This window comes from Medicago sativa, chromosome 3 (assembly GCF_051527215.1).
Source record: "Medicago sativa cultivar Bolivia chromosome 3, Bolivia_mono, whole genome shotgun sequence".
Taxonomy (NCBI): Eukaryota; Viridiplantae; Streptophyta; class Magnoliopsida; order Fabales; family Fabaceae; genus Medicago; species Medicago sativa.
In genome coordinates, this window is record NC_140751.1 from 65614314 (window position 1) to 65636299 (window position 21986).

General features: G+C 35.1%; 2 protein-coding genes across 2 annotated transcripts; one reads left to right on the forward strand and one right to left on the reverse strand.

The window, feature by feature from the left end:
* Positions 1 to 6548: 6548 nt before the first annotated feature.
* LOC146939257 (S-adenosyl-methionine 4-1-methyl-2-pyrrolidinyl-3-oxobutanic acid methyltransferase-like) lies at positions 6549 to 16903 on the reverse strand. Its single transcript, XM_085753004.1, has 5 exons — positions 16760 to 16903; positions 15145 to 15549; positions 14940 to 14990; positions 7484 to 7687; positions 6549 to 7171 (listed from the first exon to the last, which is right to left on the reverse strand). The coding sequence occupies exons 1-5, from the start codon at positions 16832 to 16834 to the stop codon at positions 6794 to 6796; spliced, it is 1113 nt and encodes a 370-aa protein (XP_085609130.1). The 5' UTR covers positions 16835 to 16903; the 3' UTR covers positions 6549 to 6793.
* On the forward strand, positions 8734 to 10932 carry LOC146939258 (uncharacterized). The gene is made up of 2 exons (XM_085753005.1): positions 8734 to 10523; positions 10631 to 10932. Exons 1-2 carry the CDS (start codon positions 9620 to 9622, stop codon positions 10687 to 10689), a joined length of 963 nt encoding a protein of 320 aa, XP_085609131.1. The 5' UTR covers positions 8734 to 9619; the 3' UTR covers positions 10690 to 10932.
* Positions 16904 to 21986: the final 5083 nt, after the last annotated feature.

A 21986-nucleotide genomic window follows, 5' to 3' on the forward strand; every position in this document is an offset into this window, starting at 1 on the left:
ATATATATCACGCGCGACGACGACGTCGCCGTCCGTCCGACCGGCCGGGCCGGGCTTGGGTCGTGGGTCGTGGAATAAAAAAATGATATATATATTTTTTGTCACTTGAAAATGTTAAATTAATTAAATAATTAATTTAATCATTATCCGTAAGCGTTACGCGTAACAAATAAATTTGTTACGATCCGACCCGATCCAAAACGCGTATCCAGAAACTTCCGGATATATCCAATTAAGAAACAAAACGCGTTTGCTTAAGGATTAAGCAAACTTAATCCCCAAGTCACTCGTTTTTTGTTACAAACTCTCCCTATAAAAGGAGAGCTCGCCCCATTTATTCTTCACACCGAAAATTCACAGTCGATGCTTCCTGTGCTTTTCCCTCTCTTCTCCCTCCGACTTGTTTTAACAAGTTTCTTCTGCTTCTACTCCTTTCTGTCCCGTCGGTTTTGAATAGAGCGGTTACATACCGTATCGAGTGGCTTCGATCAAACGATTGAACCATACGGTTTCGAATAGAGCGGTTACGTACCGTATCGAGTGGCTTCGATCAAACTATTGAACCATACTTTGAGGTGTAATTCTCGAGAGACTATATACTCTGCAGTATATACTCGTAACAGTGATCTGGGCTGTTTTATCCTGGAGACGGCGTGGTTGTTAGTCTACCTTGCACAAACTAGGGTAGTGCCGCGAAACGTCTTAAAGAAAGCGACCTGGTCGTGACTCACCCAGTAATTTCGTTCGGTATATTTTAAATCGAAAAACAACAGTTTTTGTTACAGAATATGAGTCACATTATTGCAACTTGCTTCAATAAAGTCGTAGTTGAGTTGACAAATCTCGAAAACGGTGTTTCTGAAACATTTTTCCCAATTAAAAGGCATCTACCACAAAACCCAAATTCTCAATCTATGTGTCTCGGATTAATCTCCGATTATTTTTTTCATGTGTTATTGCCAGATGAATTTCCAATACCTCCACTATGTACGAAGTGCAAACTACACAAGATAGATGAAGCTGAGATATGGGAAGATACTTTTTTGATAGATAAACTTGGTTTCGTGAACTCGTGAATATTGAAAAACGATAGAAACCACACAAAAAAGAATCAAATGAAGGAAATCCAATTCTATGGAATAGTGAAGATGAAAAACGATATGCCACTTTTTTTTTTGTGTTCCTAGTTTTTATGGTTGATAATGCACCAACATAATTTTTCTAGTCAATAATGCATCGACATTTTTTTTGTGCCGAATATATCACTAATGTTATGCAAATATTTATCTTTTATGTTTTATATAGTGGACAATGCACTGAAAGTTTATGCGGATAATATTGCAAAAAAAAAATTATATAGATATATGCCTCCAGTTAATCTACGTGTCATTTTATCGTTTCTTTTATTTCGTTTTATTCTGATATTTTCTCCTGTATCTACTTCTCTCCAGTTGATCGAGTGAAAGGTCATTTCTCATATTAAGCTTTCGAGAAGATTGTTAAGATTTATTTACCCCACACCGACAAGTTGGATGAATTGAAGACACAACTAATATATTGTTCATGTTGGTGAAAATCATATTGAGTGTCATGTTGGTGTACATGTACCACACATAGAGTCGGGGGATAATAACGACAAAGAACTATATGTTATCATGATATGTCATATGATAGCTTAAGGGTTATGGTGATGCAGTATCCATGTTATTCTGGATGGTATTTGAAGATGGTAAACTATATCTTTGAGTTTGTTTGAAATGCAGTTGTCTAAATTATCGGTAAAAATTTTAATATTATGTTGTAAATTTGTAAGTTATTTGATGAATTGTTGTGTGATGTTGTCAATTTCTGTAATGTTCAATTGTTGGTGTATTTTTGATCAATTTTAAGTTATTATCTAATGATGTAGAATTTTAATTGTATTGCTGTTGACTTATAAGTGATTTAATATTGTTAGAAAAACTATTGATTGTTGGATTGTTTGTGTGTTAAGTGTGTTTAAACATATGGTTTTATGTCTTGGTTTTGCATTCCATTTATGCACCGTGTTTTTCTTGTAATTTATTTCTATATGCAGCGAACAATAATGAATTGCAATTTTCATCTCTCAAAAAAAATTGCAGTTTTTGCAATTTTCATATTTTCACCGGTTCGAGTTATCTCTTAGAAAAAGACCCTTGATGTGATATGCCTCATGCATGCAATGCCCGGTGCCCACTATCAAATCAAAGTAGTTAAGAAGTCAACGTCACCGGCAGGTTTTGCAATATAAGCTAGCACCTTTTTTTTGAATAATGATATTTTGACATCCATTTGATGACAACTTTATTGACAACCTTGTTTTTCTCACTTCTTATTGGTCAAAAACAATGGAGAGAGAAAAAGGAAGAGAGAGAATAACAACATCATGTGAGTATGAGAGAGAAAGTTGTCCAAAAATTGTCAAAAAGTGGTTGTCAAAATATCATTTCTCTCTTTTTTTTCCTTTCTAATTCAAGCAAATAGTCTCTCAATAGGTGTCAAATCAAACTATTCTTAATTCTTATGCAACCAAAAAAAATCAAATTGTTCTTTGTTTTCTAAAAAAATGAAAAATTGAAAGGGACCATTGGATTTTTCTTTCACGAAACAATCAAACTAGAGAGTACTATAAACCATGGATGAGGATACGATTAATTAACGTGGTGGAAAAAAGATCGTACATGATTTTGAAAATAAAAAATTTGAAACAATTTTTTTGTGTTCTTTTCTTAATAAATATCGAGTTTAATACTTTTTTACTTAATTAATTTGTTGATAAAACGTGAATTTAACCTATGTATGGACTGGTGTTCTCAGCCTATATTTTCCTTCTTTAATATATACAAAGGAAGAAATTTTGTCCCTCTATTGTGAGCTTCTTCACTGTTTTAAACAATTTTGTCCCTCTATTGTGAGCTTCTTCACTGTTTTAAATACAATTTTGTCCCTCAATTGTGAGTTTGTTGTCCTTGTAATCGTTGATCGGCGGTTACGAATACAAGATTCGTAACCGTCGAACGTTACGATTTGCAATAATTGGAGACGGTTATGGTTTCAGGATTTGAACCATCGCTTCGTATTGTCGTGAGCACCCCCTCGCAGAGAGGGGGTCTGAATTAAGAAAATGGTCCAATGTTGAATTGGGCTTGTGTATTAGAATTTGAATCCTGCTCTTTACCCAAACAGTTCTGCTCATTCCCAAAGTAAATGACCAAAATACCCATGTGTGAGTTAACTTACGCTAGTGTTAAATTTACATGGGTTAACTCACGCTGCGTGACTGAAGTCACACATGTGTTAAAAGGTTGTGTGAATGAAGTGAGTTAAGTCACGTTAGTTTTTCACTGTCATTTTCTTTCTCTTCTTCTTCTTTTTCCCATTCCAATCATTGATCTCTATCAATTCATCATATCCCCTTCTTTTTTAAATCCTATCATCTCATCATCAACTTGTTTCAATTTTCTGATTGTTTAATTTCATAATTAACACATATATACCAGAATTTTCTTAATTGAATTTCCACATTCAAATTCATATAAAAAATTGCATCTTTGATTTATCAGTTTTTTTTTCATGGATCTTTATGGAATATGATGTTGTAATTCAATCGCATTCATATATGGAATTTTTTAAAACAAAACATTAGCAATTTTTCAAACGTTTCATGGAATGCATAAATCCAAACAATACGATTTCATGAAACAATAGCAATCGCGTTTTTCAAAACAATTCATAAAACATAAATCAAAACATTCCATGCAATTTTTCATGAAACAATAGCAATCGCACGTTTTTCATGGATCTTTATGGAATATGATGTTGTAATAGGATTAAATTGTAAACCGCATATCGCTTTCTGAAGAAGAAGAGAAGGAAATCTGCAGTGAAAAACTAACGTGAGTTAACTCACGCTACGGTAGTTAAGTCACACAGGGGCATTTTGGTCATTTACTTTGGGAATGAGTGAAACCGTTTGGGTAAAGAGCAGTACTCTTAGACTTTGGACTGCTCCGAACACAAACTTTTTAGCAATCCAAAATAGAGTAGCCCCCCAAGTCATCATTCTTGGAGTAAAAAAGATGACTTCGAGCAGTTTTGAGATTCTATGCTAGGATAAAACCCGTGCTCATGGGGACTGATTTGTAAGCCAACGTTATGCTCGTATTGTACTTGTCATCTGTTCAAAATATTTAGTTAGCTTGATTCTTCAAAGAGAATTTGTGATGGATAGAGGAATTAATAGTTCTAGGATAATCTTTGCTCATTTTAAGGGAGGGCATATAAGATTTTGGTGGTTTTTGTGAAACACTTTTACTCTCTTTCAACTCTCTTGTTGTTTGTTGTATCTGTGTTTTTGAAGGTTCTACATCCAATGGTTGTCTCCAGATTTCAGAAAGATCTAATCACTCTCCCATTTCATCTTTTGTTTATTCAAACAAGTTGTTGCTGTTTTCATACTTAACTTCTTTGATGCTTTAAGCTTTTCAGTTTAGAATTTGTTCAACATGTCTTATGGTAGAATATGATGTTTTGGTTATAGGCTTTGATTATTTAATTCATGATTTTTTAGAGAATAACCGTTGTATGGAAATTTATACGTCTTTCTTTGTTTTTTTTTTGTTTTGCTTAGAATGTTAGCGTTAGACGGTGGTTTATGACTTATAGTCTAACCAGACGCCATTCTAAGAGGTGGTCTTCATCGTAATCCTAAACCCTTGGGTAATTGGGTTTTCATTAGTTTTTCATAGGGATCTTCTCATTCGTGAGGAACGTTTATGCTATTCCTCACTGAATCGGTCTAATCGATGTGGGAATGGTGGATTTCAATGTTGAATTTACTTTTTCCCTCTTCCCTTTCATGTTTCATATTGCTCGAAGAAGGAAATGCCATATCCTAATTGAGGAACCTATCAAAGACTGGATAAAAGATGAACCTTTGACGACGTCCACCATCTACACTCTCCCTGAAACGGATGAGCATTCATTCATAGCTATTCAACCTAGGGTGACCGAGGATTGGGAAGTGAGTATTCCCTCGGTAGAAAGCAAGATATGTTCTTGGTATGAGGGGAACATGATACATATGTATAAGGTTGTCTTTAAAGACATGGGTTTCAGAATGCCCTTCTTAGATTTTCAGAAGGAGGTTTTCATGTGGTTGGAGTTAGCCTCTTCGCAGCTTCATCCCAATTCCATGGCTTTTGTTCGGTCCTTTAAATTGATGTGTGAGTACCTTGAACTGGACCCCACTATACCTTTTCCTTCTTTGTCTTTAGCCTACAAAAAGAACATATCAATATGGGCACAAGAGTTGGGTTTCCTTCAAGAAGAAAAGGTTTTTTAGTATTGTCACTGACTTTGTTCAGGATTTAAGGACAAGTATAATTTCCTTATAAAACCTAAGAATATGACGGCATAAACCAACTCCTTTCTTGGACAAGTTTGATAGGAGCATCCCGAGTCCATAACTAGCTCCTTTCAGGTTCCCAACCTGTAACAGCTAGTGCTCTCACATTTTCATAACCTTCATCTCTGGCAACAACAATCTGAGCAAAAGAGTTATTACTGCCCCCTCTTTGAACAATCCTTCTTGAAATAGCCTGGGGTGTGACAGATAAATTACTTGAACTTTGATTTGTCAACACTCCTTGATTTGGACTTTGACATGGCCTCTTTTCCTTTTCTATTACCTCCATTCTCTCTTCACCCCTTTGAAATATTCAAGCCTTTTCCACTAATCAACATAGTAACTTTACACAAAGATTCCAAAAGGAATCACAATAATCAGTCGTATCCTACAAGCTGATTCTCCTAACCCAGAGTTCTTACGAAGAGAAAACCAAAGAAAACTTTCTTAACCCTAGTTTGAGTGTTGGCTACAAAACCATGTGTTTCACTCAACCAAACCCTAAACATGACCTACCTATTATATGATTCATCCAACCCCTAAAAACTTGGCGGCAAACAAAACAAAAAACTTGCGCCTTCGTGTCACGAAGCTTTCCCGCGTGTAGGCAACCCTTTGAGCTACGTGTCGCAAAGTCTTCCTCGACATCGCAAAATAGGTTGAACCCATCCTTAAGATTCAAGGCATATGCAACATCTATTTCATTATTTAAAACTAAAACTCCAAATTCTCGAAGGTAAAAACATGGATATGAAATTTAGTATAGAACAAGTGGGATTTTTTTTCACTATGACTAACAATCAATTTTTTTTTCTTTTAACAAAAACAATCACGTATATAACATAATTTCAACTTCTAAATAATTTTTTAACAAAACTGGTAATTTTATAATAATAATTAAGGAAACTATAAAGTGTGCACCTATATAGCACTAACACACATTCCTCTCTGATACCGATACAACAGAAATACATGTGATTACATTAATTTAATTAGTTTTGATTTTTGTATGGAAATCAATTTTGACATTTGCATTAATTACTATTAATGTCGACATATTTGTATCAATATCATGTTTAATGTCCGTGTCTGTGTTAGTGTTTCGTAAATTTGCACCCCCTTTTTCAGGATACTGACAACGCCACTGATTAAACTCCTCATAAATGATTTCAACATACAATCAAGAACATATATCACAACAAATAACTAACAACATTTATATTGGTACTGCTAAATTATTACTCCCCCATCATAACATTCCCTAGCTAATCACTGACAAGGAAAATAATGCAAATTAACCACTGACACGACTTTGCAATTTATTTTCGACTGCAAATATAAAATTGAAACCAAAAATCGTTTTACTCATGGTTTTCTTGTCAACAATATGCTAAGATTGGTGAACTTAGTTTTCTCTTTGGACATCCGATCAGTTAAAATTTTTCTATAGCGGTCAAAAATCTCCTTAATGACACCTTCACCAAAGTGACTAACTAGCAAAGGTTCAGCCACAGCCCTAATGCATTGTGCCATATTGTATCCATCATCTCTAAGTGATTCTGACATTTCAGATTCAAAGTCAAAGGCATTACAATCATCAAGAGCATTCCAATTAACTTCAGAAACCTCCAGTTTATTGATGACAAATGATCCTTCATTGAGAACTTCCAACTTCACTTCAGATGGAGATGGGTAATAGTTAGGGATGTTGAAAGTATTGATTTTCTCTTCGTTAATGATCCCCTGGAGCATACATTGAATAATTCATATTAATATCGTTAACTTTTATTATTTTTTCAAAATTTTAGAATTTTTTCTCATACTTTCACTCATTTATTTAGTGTTATTTGAGGGTGAATGTAAAAGGAGTTAATGTAAACCAAGTTAGCTCCTCCAACTAAGAGGGGTTATCACGTGGTTTACATTACCTCCTGCTCACACTTGGTTATGTGATAATCCCTCTTAGTGATTTGATATATATATATATATATATATATATATATATATATATATATATATATATATATATATATATATATATATATCATAGTCTACCTGCAAGACCATATCATTAAGGGCCATAGCCATTAGTTCCCAAATGTAACAACACTCTTTGCTTGATGGATTGTCGCATTTTCTTCCTAAAAGTGTTAGAATCATTTGAGCACCTTCAACTAATTCTTGGGCACGACATTGGAGAAAAAAAGAGAAATCTGTTCGAAATTGCTTGTAGTAAGCCTTGATGACGTTTGAGGGGCTTGTGCTGTTAGAATTTCTTCTAATATTTTGTGGGCTACAATCAATTGTTGGTTTTGGTTTTAATAAAAACGGACTGATGTTGTGATCCATTTGATGATGCTTAGGCCCTAATAAAAGTGATCAAATTAATAATGGGCTTTTGGGCACTTAATCTGATTTGTGTAGAAACATAGTGTAGGCCCAAACACTAGGCCCATGATGGGTGGTGCCTAGGGTTGCACGGTTATAAATAGAAAGGCTAGGTCCCCTTTGCCATCACTCTGATAATACGCTCATTAGTGGTTTGCCCCATCGACAACCCTAAGAACCGGAGCTCGTGAAAGGCAAAGGAAGACTCAGCCATGGCATCGAATCCGACAAGTAAGTGTGTTCTATCTCATATAATATTGAATAATAATATTACATGAAGGAAGACTCAGCCATGGCATCGAATCCGACAAGTAAGTGTGTTCTATCTCATATAATATTGAATAATAATATTACATGTGGTATCAGAGCCACTATTATATGATTTAGAACCCTAATAATCACTTGTTTTGAATTGCTAATTGATTTTGTTCGAAATTGTGATCCCTAAAATTAATATCTCATGATTCGTTGAAAATTGGCTTATGCAACTCAAAGATTTTTTGTAGATTATGATCATACGAATTCAATGAGATCAAAATCGTTAATTTTCGTTGTCTGTAGAGAGAGAATTTCGAATAAAATCAATTAAAACTTTTAGGGTTTATGTGGAACATGAACTCATGATTTCGATTCAAATTAATTGGGGATTTTGCTACCAAACGATTAGAAATTCGATTATCATTGAAAACCATATTTTTCTTTTGAAAATCGAATCATGAATTCATGTTGTTTTTGGTGAAATAAATCCGGTTTATTTTTGTATTCAATAACATGATTATGTTGCTTTTTCCTTGCGATTCTTGTGTGTGGTGAATTGGAAATTGAATTCCGGTCGAAACCCATCAAAAATCGCATAAAACCGTTAAGTTTTGAGCGAAAACCCATTTTTACAACTCAGACCCGTGTCCGACCCGGTTCAGGCTCGCGGGTTGACCCGCCAGAGGTTGAAGATGAACTTTCTTCACCTGCATGCGAAGCCCACTCTCACCCAGAGAGAGTGCAGGCGCGTGTGACCTCCCTGTAGGTCCGAATTCGATTCCGTTTTTTGCGTTGATCTCGAAATGAAATTTCTGATTTTTCTATATACTTTTCACAATTTTTTCCGCTGCGTAAATATTTTCCGTAAATTATTTGACATTGATATGTTTATTTAAACAGTTTTATAATATTTATAAAATAGAAAAGTATATTGGAAAATTAGAATTTGATATTCTGAGTTCAACAGAACTGTTCACTCTCCCTAATTAATGACTCATGATTATGAGTTAATTTTTTGTTCCCTATACACTATTATTAAATTGTTCAGCAATCCTGTAGTAAACAAAATTATGATGAATGCGAATTGAAATGATACTGACCAGTCTAGATGCATTTAAATAATGCATATTTTTTCTGTGTCGTATTTTGACAAGAGTTGTTGATTCCTATGCAAAAGAATTTCTTGCGTTAATATAGGCCGTTACCACCAAAGTGGGACCGCCTCTATTGATTGATTGATGAAATTTCTTTTTGTAGTTTGAGGAATGTTTTTAATTGTAACATGTAGTTTCCTGCCCAAAGGTGGTTATTGCATTTTACAATTAAAAATTTATTTGGGATAAGTTATTGGAGAATGTTTTGAACTAAGGAATTTGCCTGCCCAAAGGTGACAAATTTCTGAATTCAATACATGCTCATTGATTAACTTACCTGAGGTTTTGACTGGGGTTTTAACCTTAGTTTGTACATTCTGCCCAAAGGTGATTGTACTATTGTATTGGCCTCATTGTGATAGCTTGTTAATTTTGAGCTATATCTTGTCATATGATTTATTTATTTATAATGCATTCATGTTTTGTCTCTACAGTGAATTTTTCTGTGAACAATTGTTCTGCTTCCATCGAAATGTTGAATGGGTCGAACTATAAGAAATGGAAGCAAGATGTAGATTTTTCCTTGGGGATTGCTGACTTAGACATAGCATTACGCGAGGATAAGCCTGTGGTCAATGCTGAAAGTACTGCTGAACAGAGAGAACGTCTTGCTAAGTGGGTGAGAGCTGACAGGTTAAGCCTAATTGCTATCAAAAGGACTATCTCCGAGCATCTTCTTGGTGGTTTGCCTGAGGAGTGCACTGCTAAGGAATTCCTTGACGCTTTAAAGGAGAGGTATACAGTGTCTGACAATGCTGAATCTGGCCGTCTGTTGAAAAAGTTAATGGATGAAAAATATGATAATGATGACGGTGGTGTTAGAGATTTTATTCTAAAAATTGTTCACATTCAAGGCAAGCTGAAAAACCACAAGATTGACCTGAACGATAAGTTTATCGTAGGACATGCCCTGAATTGCCTTCCTGCTGAATTCACCCAAATCAAGACTGCCTATAACACCATAGGGGTAGACTGGACTGTGAATGATCTTATTGCTAAATGTGTTGCTGAGGAGGAGAAACTTAAGAATGAAAAGAATGCATTAGCCTTGCTGTCTGTCCATTCCAAACCCCGTTTTGGCAAGAATAACTGGAAAAACAAAAACTCATCTCATGCTTCTCACAAAGGTCAGGATGTTAAGAAACCAGGCACAGGTCATAACAACTTTGTAGGAGGTCCTAATCCAAATTCGTTTAAGAAATCAGGTTGGTGCTTCTTTTGTAAGGAGAGGGGTCACAAGAAACATGATTGTGCAAAGTTGAAAGCTTACCTAGAAAATAAGCAAAAGTCTGAAGGTAATAACTTTGCCCTTGTCTGTTTTGAGTCTAACCTTGTTGATGTGCCTATAGATTCTTGGTGGCTTGATAGTGGTTCAACAACCCATATTGCTGTGTCTTTGCAGGGGTTCAGAAACCTGAGAAAGCCCAGTCCAAGGGAAAGAACACTGAGGGTAGGAAATGATCTAGCAGTAGCTGTGGAGTCAGTGGGAGATGTCAGCATAGTTTTAGATTCTGGTTTTGAACTTATTTTGAAAAACACCTTTTATGTACCTTCTTTTAGAAGGAATCTTATTTCCATTTCCTTGTTGGATGAACTTGGTTTCAGTTTCACTTTTGGTAGTAGAAAAATAAGTATGACATTAAACTCCCAAGTTATTGGTTTTGGAATTTTAGTTGATGGTTTATATAAATTGTCTTTGTCTTCAAATAACCTTGCTTCATCTTTTGTTGTTGAAAATCATGTTGCTAAAAGATCTAAGGTTGAGGAAAATTCCTTCTCCTTGTGGCATAAGCGTCTAGGTCATATTTCTAGGGAAAGGGTTGAGAGATTAACCAAAGCGAAAATTCTACCTTCCTTAGATTTTGATGATCTAGGTACTTGTGTAGATTGTATTAGAGGTAAGTTCACCAAAACCAATAGAAAAGGTGCAACTAGAAGTTCTGAACTCTTAGAAATTATCCACACTGACATTAGTGGACCCCTAACTCCTACAATTTGTGGCAATAAGTTGTTTATTACCTTCATTGATGACTTTTCCCGATATGGTTACCTTTATTTGATCAAAGAGAAATCTGAAGCTCTTGATAAATTTAAGATTTTTAAAACTGAAGTAGAGAAACAATTGGGAAAAGTAATCAAGATTGTAAGGTCTGACCGTGGTGGAGAGTATTATGGCAAACATGGTGTTGCAGGACAACATATGGGACCATTTGCCTCATACTTGCAGGATTGTGGAATTGTTCCACAATACACCATGCCTGGAACTCCTGAACAAAATGGTGTAGCTGAAAGGCGTAATAGGACACTGAAAGACATGGTGAGAAGCATGATGAGTAAACGTAACTTGCCTGAATATTTGTGGGGTGAAGCCTTGAAAACTGCCCTTTACATTCTGAATCGAGTTCCTAGCAAATCTGTCCCAAAAACTCCTTTTGAACTATGGACAGGAAGAAAGCCAAGTCTTAACCATCTTAGAGTGTGGGGTTGTCCGGCAGAAGTAAAGATTTATGATCCTTTTCAAAGGAAATTAGATCCTAAGACAAGTCGTTGTTTTTTCATTGGATATCCAGAACGTGCCAAGGGATATCGATTCTACTGTTCTGGAGGTGGTGCAAAAATTGTGGAATCTATAAATGCAAAATTCTTAGAGCTTGATGTAGCCGATCCTGTTATCCCATCAAATGAAAACAACACTCCTCCACCATCATCTGTGAGTTTGTCCTTGCCAATTGTTTCAACAGAGACAAATGTTCAAGCTGATAATAAAGATGCTCCTCATAATGATTATGATGATGGTAATGTAAATGCTCCCATTGAGAATGAAATACCACAACATATTGAACCAAATGAAGCTGTCCCTTTGAGAAGATCTACTAGACAAAGGAAACCCACTATTGGAGATGAATTTTTAGTTTATCTCAGTGAAGATGCCTTTGATATAGGAGATATTGTTGATCCAAAGTGTTATCACGAAGCAGTGACGTGCCCTCAATCTGAGAAGTGGAAGCATGCTATGAATGAAGAAATGCAATCCATGACAGTAAATAAAGTATGGGAGCTTGTTGAGTTACCTGACAATTGTAGGGCAATTGGTTGCAAGTGGGTCTTCAAGACAAAGAAAGATGCTAATGGCAACATTGAAAGGTTTAAGGCTAGATTAGTGGCAAAAGGTTTCACACAAAAGGAGGGTATTGATTTCAATGAAACTTTTTCTCCTGTGTCCACAAAGGATTCCTTTAGAATCATTATGGCGCTTGTAGCACATTATGATTTGGAATTACATCAAATGGATGTGAAGACAGCTTTCCTAAATGGTGATCTAAGCGAGGAAGTATATATGCATCAACCTGAAGGTTTTCATGTTGGTGGAAATGACAATTTGGTTTGTAAGCTGAAAAGATCAATTTACGGCCTAAAACAAGCCTCTAGACAATGGTACCTAAAGTTTGATGAAGTGGTTACATCTTTGGGTTTTGAAGAAAATAAAGTTGATCAGTGTATATACCTTAAGGTCAGTGGGAGCAAATTTATTTTTCTTGTGTTGTATGTCGATGACATATTGTTAGCTTCCAATGATCTTGGTTTACTGTGTGAGACAAAACAGACACTGACAAGATTTTTTGACATGAAAGATCTTGGAGAGGCTTCTTTCGTTTTAGGAATTGAGATTCATAGAGATAGATCGCGTCACACACTTGGATTATCTCAAAAGGCTTACATTAATAGAATCTTAGAAAGATTTAATATGCAGAACTGTAAACCTGGTGAAGTTCCTGTTGTCAAAGGTGATAAATTAAGTATGGAGCAATGTCCGAAGAATGAGGTTGAGCGAGCAGAAATGAATGATAGACCTTATGCGAGTATCTTGGGAAGTCTCATGTATGCTCAAGTTTGCACTAGACCGGATATCGCTTTCATAGTTGGCGTCCTAGGTAGATATCAGTCAAATCCTGGGAATGATCACTGGGTAGCTGCCAAGAAGGTGATGAGGTACCTGCAGAGGACTAAAGAGTACATGTTGACATACAGGAGAGTTGACAACCTGGAGATCGAAGGGTACACAGATTCAGATCTTGGTGGGTGCCATGATGACAGGAAATCAACTTCTGGATACATCTTTATGTTAGCTGGAGGGGCAATATCCTGGAAGAGCAAGAAACAAACTCTTGTTGCCTCTTCAACTATGCAAGCAGAGTTCATTGCTTGTTATGCTGCCGCTACTCATGATGTTTGGTTAAAGAATCTAGTGACAGGACTTCGTGTTGTTGACTCCATTGACAAGCCAATAACCATCTTTTGTGACAACAGCGCTGCGGTGTTCCACACAAAGAATAACAAAACTTCTAGTGGGTCGAAGCACTTGGATTTGAAGTATCTAACCGTTAGAGACCTTGTTAAAGAGGGAAATATAGTGGTGAAACACATTGACACAAATTCCATGTTGGCTGATCCCTTAACCAAGGGGCTCAAGCCCATTGTTTTCAAGAGTCATGTTGAAAATATGGGAGTAGTGAGTTCTTTTAATGTTCTTGGTTAGTGGGAGTTTAAATTGTGTTTGTAGTTCGAATGTTGAATTATTGTTATTTGATACATTGATGTAGAACTTTATTGATGTAGAACTTTCATTTAATTGTCTTGTTATCAATAAAGTCGATTTTTCCATAAAATTTATATGATTGTATGGATGTATCAAATATGAAATATCATAGCTCAGTGTCATTGGGATCACTACGCCGGTGGTCGACACTATTTTGGAGCTGAGGCGATGTGGTTTTCCGTGGACCACATAATTTCTCTGGCTTTAATGCATTTGAGAGAAATCACATAATTTCTTTGGCTTTAAGGCATTTGAGAGAAATTTAATAAGTTTCTCTGGCTTTAAGGCATTGAGAGAAATTGAGGACCGACAATGAAAATGATAGTATGGTCGATGATCACGTTGACATATCATTTCTTGCTACACTCTACACAGATGACTAGTAGACGGAATTGGTGATATTTGTAACCATGGAAGGTGTTGTATCAATTAAGGATATAACTACCGCCATGATTCAATATCATTCAGTTCGTAGTTGGACGGAGTCTTTATTAAGTGTTGCATCATGGGATCATGTAGTGGCCACGTTAGGAAGTTTGTTATCAGTCCGAGAGTCGTTTTCAAAAATTATTTTTTAAATTTTTATTTTTATTTTATTTTTAAAATACACAATTGATTTTGCCCAAGTGGGAGAATGTTAGAATTTCTTCTAATATTTTGTGGGCTACAATCAATTGTTGGTTTTGGTTTTAATAAAAACGGACTGATGTTGTGATCCATTTGATGATGCTTAGGCCCTAATAAAAGTGATCAAATTAATAATGGGCTTTTGGGCACTTAATCTGATTTGTGTAGAAACATAGTGTAGGCCCAAACACTAGGCCCATGATGGGTGGTGCCTAGGGTTGCACGGTTATAAATAGAAAGGCTAGGTCCCCTTTGCCATCACTCTGATAATACGCTCATTAGTGGTTTGCCCCATCGACAACCCTAAGAACCGGAGCTCGTGAAAGGCAAAGGAAGACTCAGCCATGGCATCGAATCCGACAAGTAAGTGTGTTCTATCTCATATAATATTGAATAATAATATTACATGAAGGAAGACTCAGCCATGGCATCGAATCCGACAAGTAAGTGTGTTCTATCTCATATAATATTGAATAATAATATTACATGTGCTCGTCAGGTAAATGTTGCCCTTGTTGTTTTCGGCACCCTCAGGAACCTAATGAATCACCATCCAACACAAATATTCATATTTAACGATTCTTTATGAGTAAATTAAATAAAGTGAAATGTATACATTGGGATGAAATGTTTACTAAATGTACATTATAAAGTACTAAAAGAATGAGAAAAGATAATTACTATAAACAAACCTTAGATAGCCATTGAAGACTGTACGATGAGTGAACAAAATGCAAACTTTTATCTGGAAAAATCCTGCCATAAAATGAACCAGGAACCCCATAGAAGTAGCAAGGGCCCATTTCAGTTTCCAATTCATCACCTAGTTTCTCTTTAAAGGTGTCAAGGGTCAAAAATACGTTGTTGAAGTCATTCCTTGGTAGATCATTCAGAAATATTTTATATTCGGGAGATTTATGATGAAGCTCTTGACAAAGCTTTTCCACAACTTTGATAATTTCTGATATCACCAGCAAAGTGTTTGGTCCAAAAGAACAACCCAAGTCTGCAATTGCCAAGCTTCCGGGGAATGTGTTGCAATATAGGTTGGTTATGGCTTCGTCTCTCAAATGTTTTGTTAAAGAAATCACCTTTCGCTATATATTTACAATTGATGTATAAAATTCAGACCATATATATAATATAGACCGGTTATATGCTTAACATATTTTGTTGTCTCAAATTATTTGATTATGTACTAAATATAGTGGTAATTATAATTTTTATTTTTGTTTGATGTACTTCTATAACTGCAAATGGAATACAACACAAGTACACCAAAAAAAAAAAACAAATGGAATACAACACATCCATAACAATAAAAATTAAAACATTAAAATTATTTTAAGAATTCATTCAATATAAGTAATTTATATTTATAGCTAAAAAATTTATATTTATATGAAACTTTGTGTGTTTGATCATTAATTAGTAAAAGACTCGTGTGAATGCCCATGCACGCGCACACACAACTTAAACTAATAGAATTGAATTTTTAATTAAAAAAAACTGGAAATAGGTTTGTTAACTTCATGATTTGTGATAAAAGTAAGTTAGCAACCTATCGAGGTCATGCACTCTAGATGACAAACTATAAAATTAACAAGAAGTGAACTTGTTTATGTTTTATGAAAGGGAAAAGGAAAAAGTGTACTCGTTGGATCAGTCAATTTAGGTTATGTGTTTTCTTTTAAAACAAAGTTAAAATTAACAAAACTATCCTTTGATTTTAAATGAATTCAAATAGTGAAAATTGGTTTTTTGGTAAAAATCAAATGGGTGTAGGATGGTAATTTACTCTTTAGTGTTTTTTGATATGTGTAAATTAGCATATATACATACATACATACATACATATATATATATATATATATATATATAGGAAGCATATAACCATTTGCAGTTAAATCAAACAATTTTTAAGGGAAAATAAATAATTAAACTGATATTTGATTCCTATTTGAATATTTAATTAAATAATTGATATGATATTTGACCCTTTAATATCAGTTTTGGCTCTTCTCTCAAAAAAAAAAAAAATATCAGTTTTGGCTCTCTAAGTATTACACACGTGACATTTTTATTTATTTTTAAACTGAAAATTACACATGTGACGTCCATGTCAGCGTTGAATTTGTCGAAATTGGCCTGGGGCCAAAACTACAAAAGGGGCAGTACTTAGAGGGCTATATTGTATTTTATTTTGTTAGGGGGCTAAAATCACAACTTCCTAATACTTAGGGGTCCAAAACTGCTATTAAGCCATATATATATATATATGATAAGTAAATAATAGATATAATATACCTGAAGTAAGGAGTTGTTTGCATAGCTTGCTTCTCCAACGCTTCCATTCATATGTAGTACTTGAGTTACTTCCATTCTAGTTTTTCTATATTTATTCTTTGTTTGTTTCTTTCATAGTAGTTTTGCTCTTATGCGCATGCGTTTAAGCACAACACTGGCCACACTTATATAGGAACTTGATTAATGTTCAAATTAAATCAAACAATTGTTAAGGGAAAATAAATAATTAAACTGATATTTGATTCCTATTTGAATATTTAATTAAATAATTGACATGTGGTCAAATATGGGTGGGTGTCATAATGACCATTTGAAAATAATGGAAATTATAATTTATCATATTAGGTGTTTTTGTTTTGACTTTAAGAAAAATAAATTGTGTTAAAAATTTTATAATTTTCTTTAGCGATTATTGAAAAAAAAAATTAACTCATTTATTTTGGGAATTTTACTATCCACAAAAATCACTTTCTTTTAAAAAAAAATTAAGTTGTTCGCATGTTATTATTTTTTTTAAGAGTTTATCTAACCTATCAAAATTGACAAATGCGCTTTCAAAAAAAAAAAAATTTGACAAATTATTTTTGAGACAAGTTTAGGTAAGGAGTCTAGTCTAGATTTACATAGAATTGACTGGAGCTTAACGTCTCAATGATTTTGTGGCTGAGAGCAACTATAAATACAGTAATAACAAAGAAAAAAACATGAATCATGTTCGGAATCCAAAGTCCCCACCAGTGTATAAAAGACAAGAAAACTAAAGGCATATCAATAGGGACAGGGTAAACCGCATGCAAAAAATGCATTGTAAATTCTTAGATAATCTCAATCTTGATTGGAAATCAATTCTAGATAAAATTCATTTAAAATTAAATTAAATTTATAAATTAATAGATCACTAAGGCGGTCAATGGTACCCAAAATCTTGAATCTAGCATCTGACTCCCAGTATTGAATCAAAAGCGATCGATCCACCAAAACTCATAAACAAATCACTAAAGCAGTCAACGGTGGCGAAAACAGAACCAGGTTTGAGATGGAACCATTTAGAATCCAATGCCACGGTAAGGCCACCACATTCCTAAACAAACCCCAACCGTCCAAAGAGGTAGAGGCACGATCCTGCATCCAGAAAATGCAACCACGCCCACGAAACTATATCTAACTAGTAAAAAATGATCTTGAAATCCACAATCTTCTTCAACCAACAACTCTAATTGGAACAATCTTGCAATGACTCATATGACAACCCATGAAGATCGAGAATGAGGGACCGTCGCATGGGAAAGAGGGTCCCCGAGAAAGAAGTTCCTCAAATCCACCCAAAGTGAAAAGCAAATCAAGCAGAAGAACCAAAACACAAAACATAAAACTCGTCGATGTGGAACCTCTAAAAATTCAAACCACTAGCATTATTTTTTTAAAGATCTAGTGTGGCGATCGTATGACGAGGTGGCATTGTGGTGCGGGGAACAATCTCGTTGCATCACCACCAACGAGACTACATGGCGAAGATAATGTTTGAATATGAAGTCGTCGAAGGTAGCGGTAGAGAAAGCGGTTTTGGAGAGAGAAAAAATAATTTTGATTAACATAGGGGGAAGAAATATAGAGTATGGAAAATTCATAATTGTCTTTCTTTAATATAGAGGGGAGAAACATATAGAGTTGGGAAAAAAAACATTGATTTTACTTTTACGGTTGTAGGAGACTTTATCTTAGTAATCTTACTATTATTATTTCGTTTTTACGGATTAGTCCCGGGTGGAGTAACCCCGGAAGTTACTTAGACGTATGTGGGGACTTGCTTACTTAGACGGCTGTGCTTGCTAGGGCCGTCATAATATTCTTATCTTGTTATAGGCTTCTCTACTTATACGTGTCATGGCGGTTAAGGGAAACTAAAACCGCAATGCCAAGAATACGCTCTATGTATCGAGGCTTAAGCTTATCATAATCATGACACGATTCTAAACCGGACGATTAGGGGAAACCTAAGATCGTCACCGGCATATCTTTCTTTACTTGCTTCTACATGCTTAGTATGTTGTATCAGAACATATCATCTCTTATCACAAAAGTGATTCTTGCTAACTTACTACTTCTTGACGATCTACGCCAAGTCTCTACTTGTTCTTGACGATCTACGTCAAGGCTCTATGACATAACATTTAAATGTATGAACAAAATGCATAGTCAGCTTCATTGATTATGTTAGCGTGTAACAAACAATATTATCTGAGTTCGTTTTTACGGATTAGTCCCGGGTGGAGTAACCCCGGAAGTTAATCCCTTACTACCGGTAAAATGCCTAGCAAGGGCGTACCGGACTCCCTTAGTGATGTGCGGGTCCCTTACGACTTACCCCGTTCCCCTTGGAGAACCTTTTATATCCAACCTTGGATGGAATACAAAAGACACGGCACCTTAACTTAGTGAAATGCGGCTCCCTTTCGGCTTAACCATTCCCCTTGGGGAACCCCTTGAATCCAACCTTGGAAGGATTACAAGAGACATGACACTCTTATTAAAAACTTGGTTTGAGGGGTTTATTTTTCTTAAAAAGACTGCACAAGAAAACCGCTCGCGAAACGCCGAAACGACCTGAGGCGAACAAAACAATGGGTTTCCCCACTGTGTTGCTCGCCTAGGCGAGTGAATTGGTGTGGGAGGCGAGCTCTTACTCGCCATGGCGAGTTGGGGGCGAGCATGACCCCCAGTTCTGCCCTCTAGCTCGCCTAGCGAGCTATTTGCTCGCCGTGGCGAGTTGTGACAGTCCAGCAACCTCAAAATTGATATTTTTGACTTAAAAACCTCAAACCAAGCATGTCCAAGTGCAATATGACCCTTAGGATCATTAGAAACCTGTAAAACATGAACTTAACAAGTATTCCCAAGTCAAGCAGGCATGGCATACAAATGGGGTAATGATTTCTATGATAAACACTAAATAAATATGTTTTCTTGCAAGCATGAATCACATAATCCCAAGGGTGGGAACTATCTAAGGAACTCACATAAACAAGTTTCTCATGGCAGCTCCAAGTTCCATGCTCAAGCAACCAAAACCCTAGCTTTTTGATCCACTTGCTTTCTTATTATTTTCTTGCAATCTAAGACATCATGATCCTTGCTTGATCATGAAGAAACCATACTTGAATCAACAATGAAACCATAGCATAAACAAACCCTAGCCTCATGAAATTATTTTTTTTAAGGAGGAGTGGTAAAATCATCTCAAACCAAACTTCATATTGCTTCCTTGTTCTTGTTTAGACCATATCATGTACAAACCCAAGCTTCCAACATAACCTTCACTCAATCCAACCAAACCCTAACTTCTCGAACCCATTAAGGAGAGGAGAAATAGAGAAATAGAACAAAACCCAAGCTTCCTTGGGTTAAGAGATCAAGAGGGAGCAAGATGATCTCACTTGCCATGGAAGGAAAAAGATTTGGAAGATTTGGTGGAGAGAAAGAGAAGAAGTGGCGTGGAGGAGAAGAGAGAGAAGGGAGAGAAAATTGCTTTCCCAAACTTAGAGAGAGAAAAGGATAGGAATTGTGAGATATTTTGGTGCCTTTCCAAATAAATATCCTTTCCCGCGCAATTACCAAATTGCCCTTGCCTTAAACGTGCTACATACGTCTCTGATACTTAACTCGTGCTTACCTGGCATCATATAATAAATATTTTCCATTACGCTTACTTTCCTTAAACTTTAATCCTCTGACACGATCGACTGGTAATATACCGATACTGACAGGCGAGATATTACATACTCTGGTACCAACTGACGAAGAACGGAAGCAAAGGTTAGCAAACACTAAACCTAAATGATAAACAGACAGGCTGCAAGCGACAAAGCTATCAAATAAGGGTTTCCGGAACCCACCAGAATTGAGAGAAAAGTCTCGAATATTATCCTTGTTTATTAATTTTGTTACGTCTGCAACAACTTAACCTAATTTTTTCCTGCTCATTTGCTTTATTAGGTTTGCAATTATTTAACCTAACAAATTCTATCTAAAAAAATGCATCGCACACCAATTTCATTCATATCCTCTTGCCTGCCTTTGTTTTTTTTTTAAGGAAATATTTTCTACACTTATCCTTATTTATTAATTTTGTTACGTCTGCAGCAACTTAACCTAATTTTTTCCCTCCACTAATCCCTTATTAGGTTTGCAACAGATATATCCTAAAATTTGCATCATATATGTTTTTCATTTCTCTCTCTAATAACCGTGAATATTTTGCAAAGCAAAAATTTAATAGATATCTTAATCCTTATCCTTATTTATTAATTTTGTTACGTCTGCAGCAACTTAACCTAATTTTTTCCCGCTCATTTGCTTTATCCTTATTTATTAATTTTGTTACGTCTGCAGCAGTTTAACCTAATATTTTCCCGTTCATTTGCTGCAGTAATTTAACCTAACAAATTCGATCTAAAAAAAATGCATCGCACCAATTTCATTCATATCCTCTTTCCTTTTTTTTTTGCTATCCTCCTGCCTCTTTGTTTTTTTTTTTTGACAATATTTTGTACACAATACTAGAAAAATTCATCGCACTAATTTCATGCCTTTTTTTGACAATATTTTGTACACTTTTTTTTAAAGAAATATTTTGTACACTTATTTAATACTAAAAAAATGCATCGCACCAATTTTATGTCTTTTTTTTTAACAGTATTTTGTTTGGTATCTTAATTCTTATCCATATTAATTATTAATTTTGTTAGGTCTGCAGCAATTTAACCTATTGTTTCTGTAAAAAAAAATTAATTTAATAGATATCTTAATCCTTATCCTCATTATTTATTAATTTTATTAGGTCTGCAACAACTTAACATATTGTTTCTGTAGATTTTTTTTTGACAATTTGGTGTACACTTATTTAATACGTTTGCAAACAGAATACCCTAATTTTCATGCAAACTTGGCTACCCTAAATAATTTGTTAGGAACCATGAACTGCATTAATTTTTTATGTTTGACTATAAAAGTAATAAATAAAATTGACCCGAGGTTCGAACCCCCGTGAGCTTAGCTCAGTTGGTAGGGATATTGCATTTTATATGCAGGGGCCGGGGTTCGAACCCCGGACACTTCACTTCTCCACAATTAAATATGTTTGAGCTACTTGACAAAAAAAAAAATTGACCCGTGCAACAATATAATTTTGTATTCTTTTTATCTTTTTTCTTTATAATTTTTTTATTAT

Excerpts from the sequence above, each read along its gene's own strand:
- LOC146939257 (XM_085753004.1), bottom strand. The coding sequence starts at position 16,834 with ATGGAAGTAACTCAAGTACTACATATGAATGGAAGCGTTGGAGAAGCA. Across the intron at positions 15,550-16,759 it reads CAAACAACTCCTTACTTCAG|CGAAAGGTGATTTCTTTAAC; the intron begins GTATATTATATC and ends GTAAATATATAG. Across the intron at positions 7,172-7,483 it reads TTAATGATATGGTCTTGCAG|GGGATCATTAACGAAGAGAA; the intron begins GTAGACTATGAT and ends TGTATGCTCCAG.
- LOC146939258 (XM_085753005.1), top strand. The coding sequence starts at position 9,620 with ATGATTTATTTATTTATAATGCATTCATGTTTTGTCTCTACAGTGAAT. Across the intron at positions 10,524-10,630 it reads AAATAAGCAAAAGTCTGAAG|GGGTTCAGAAACCTGAGAAA; the intron begins GTAATAACTTTG and ends GTGTCTTTGCAG.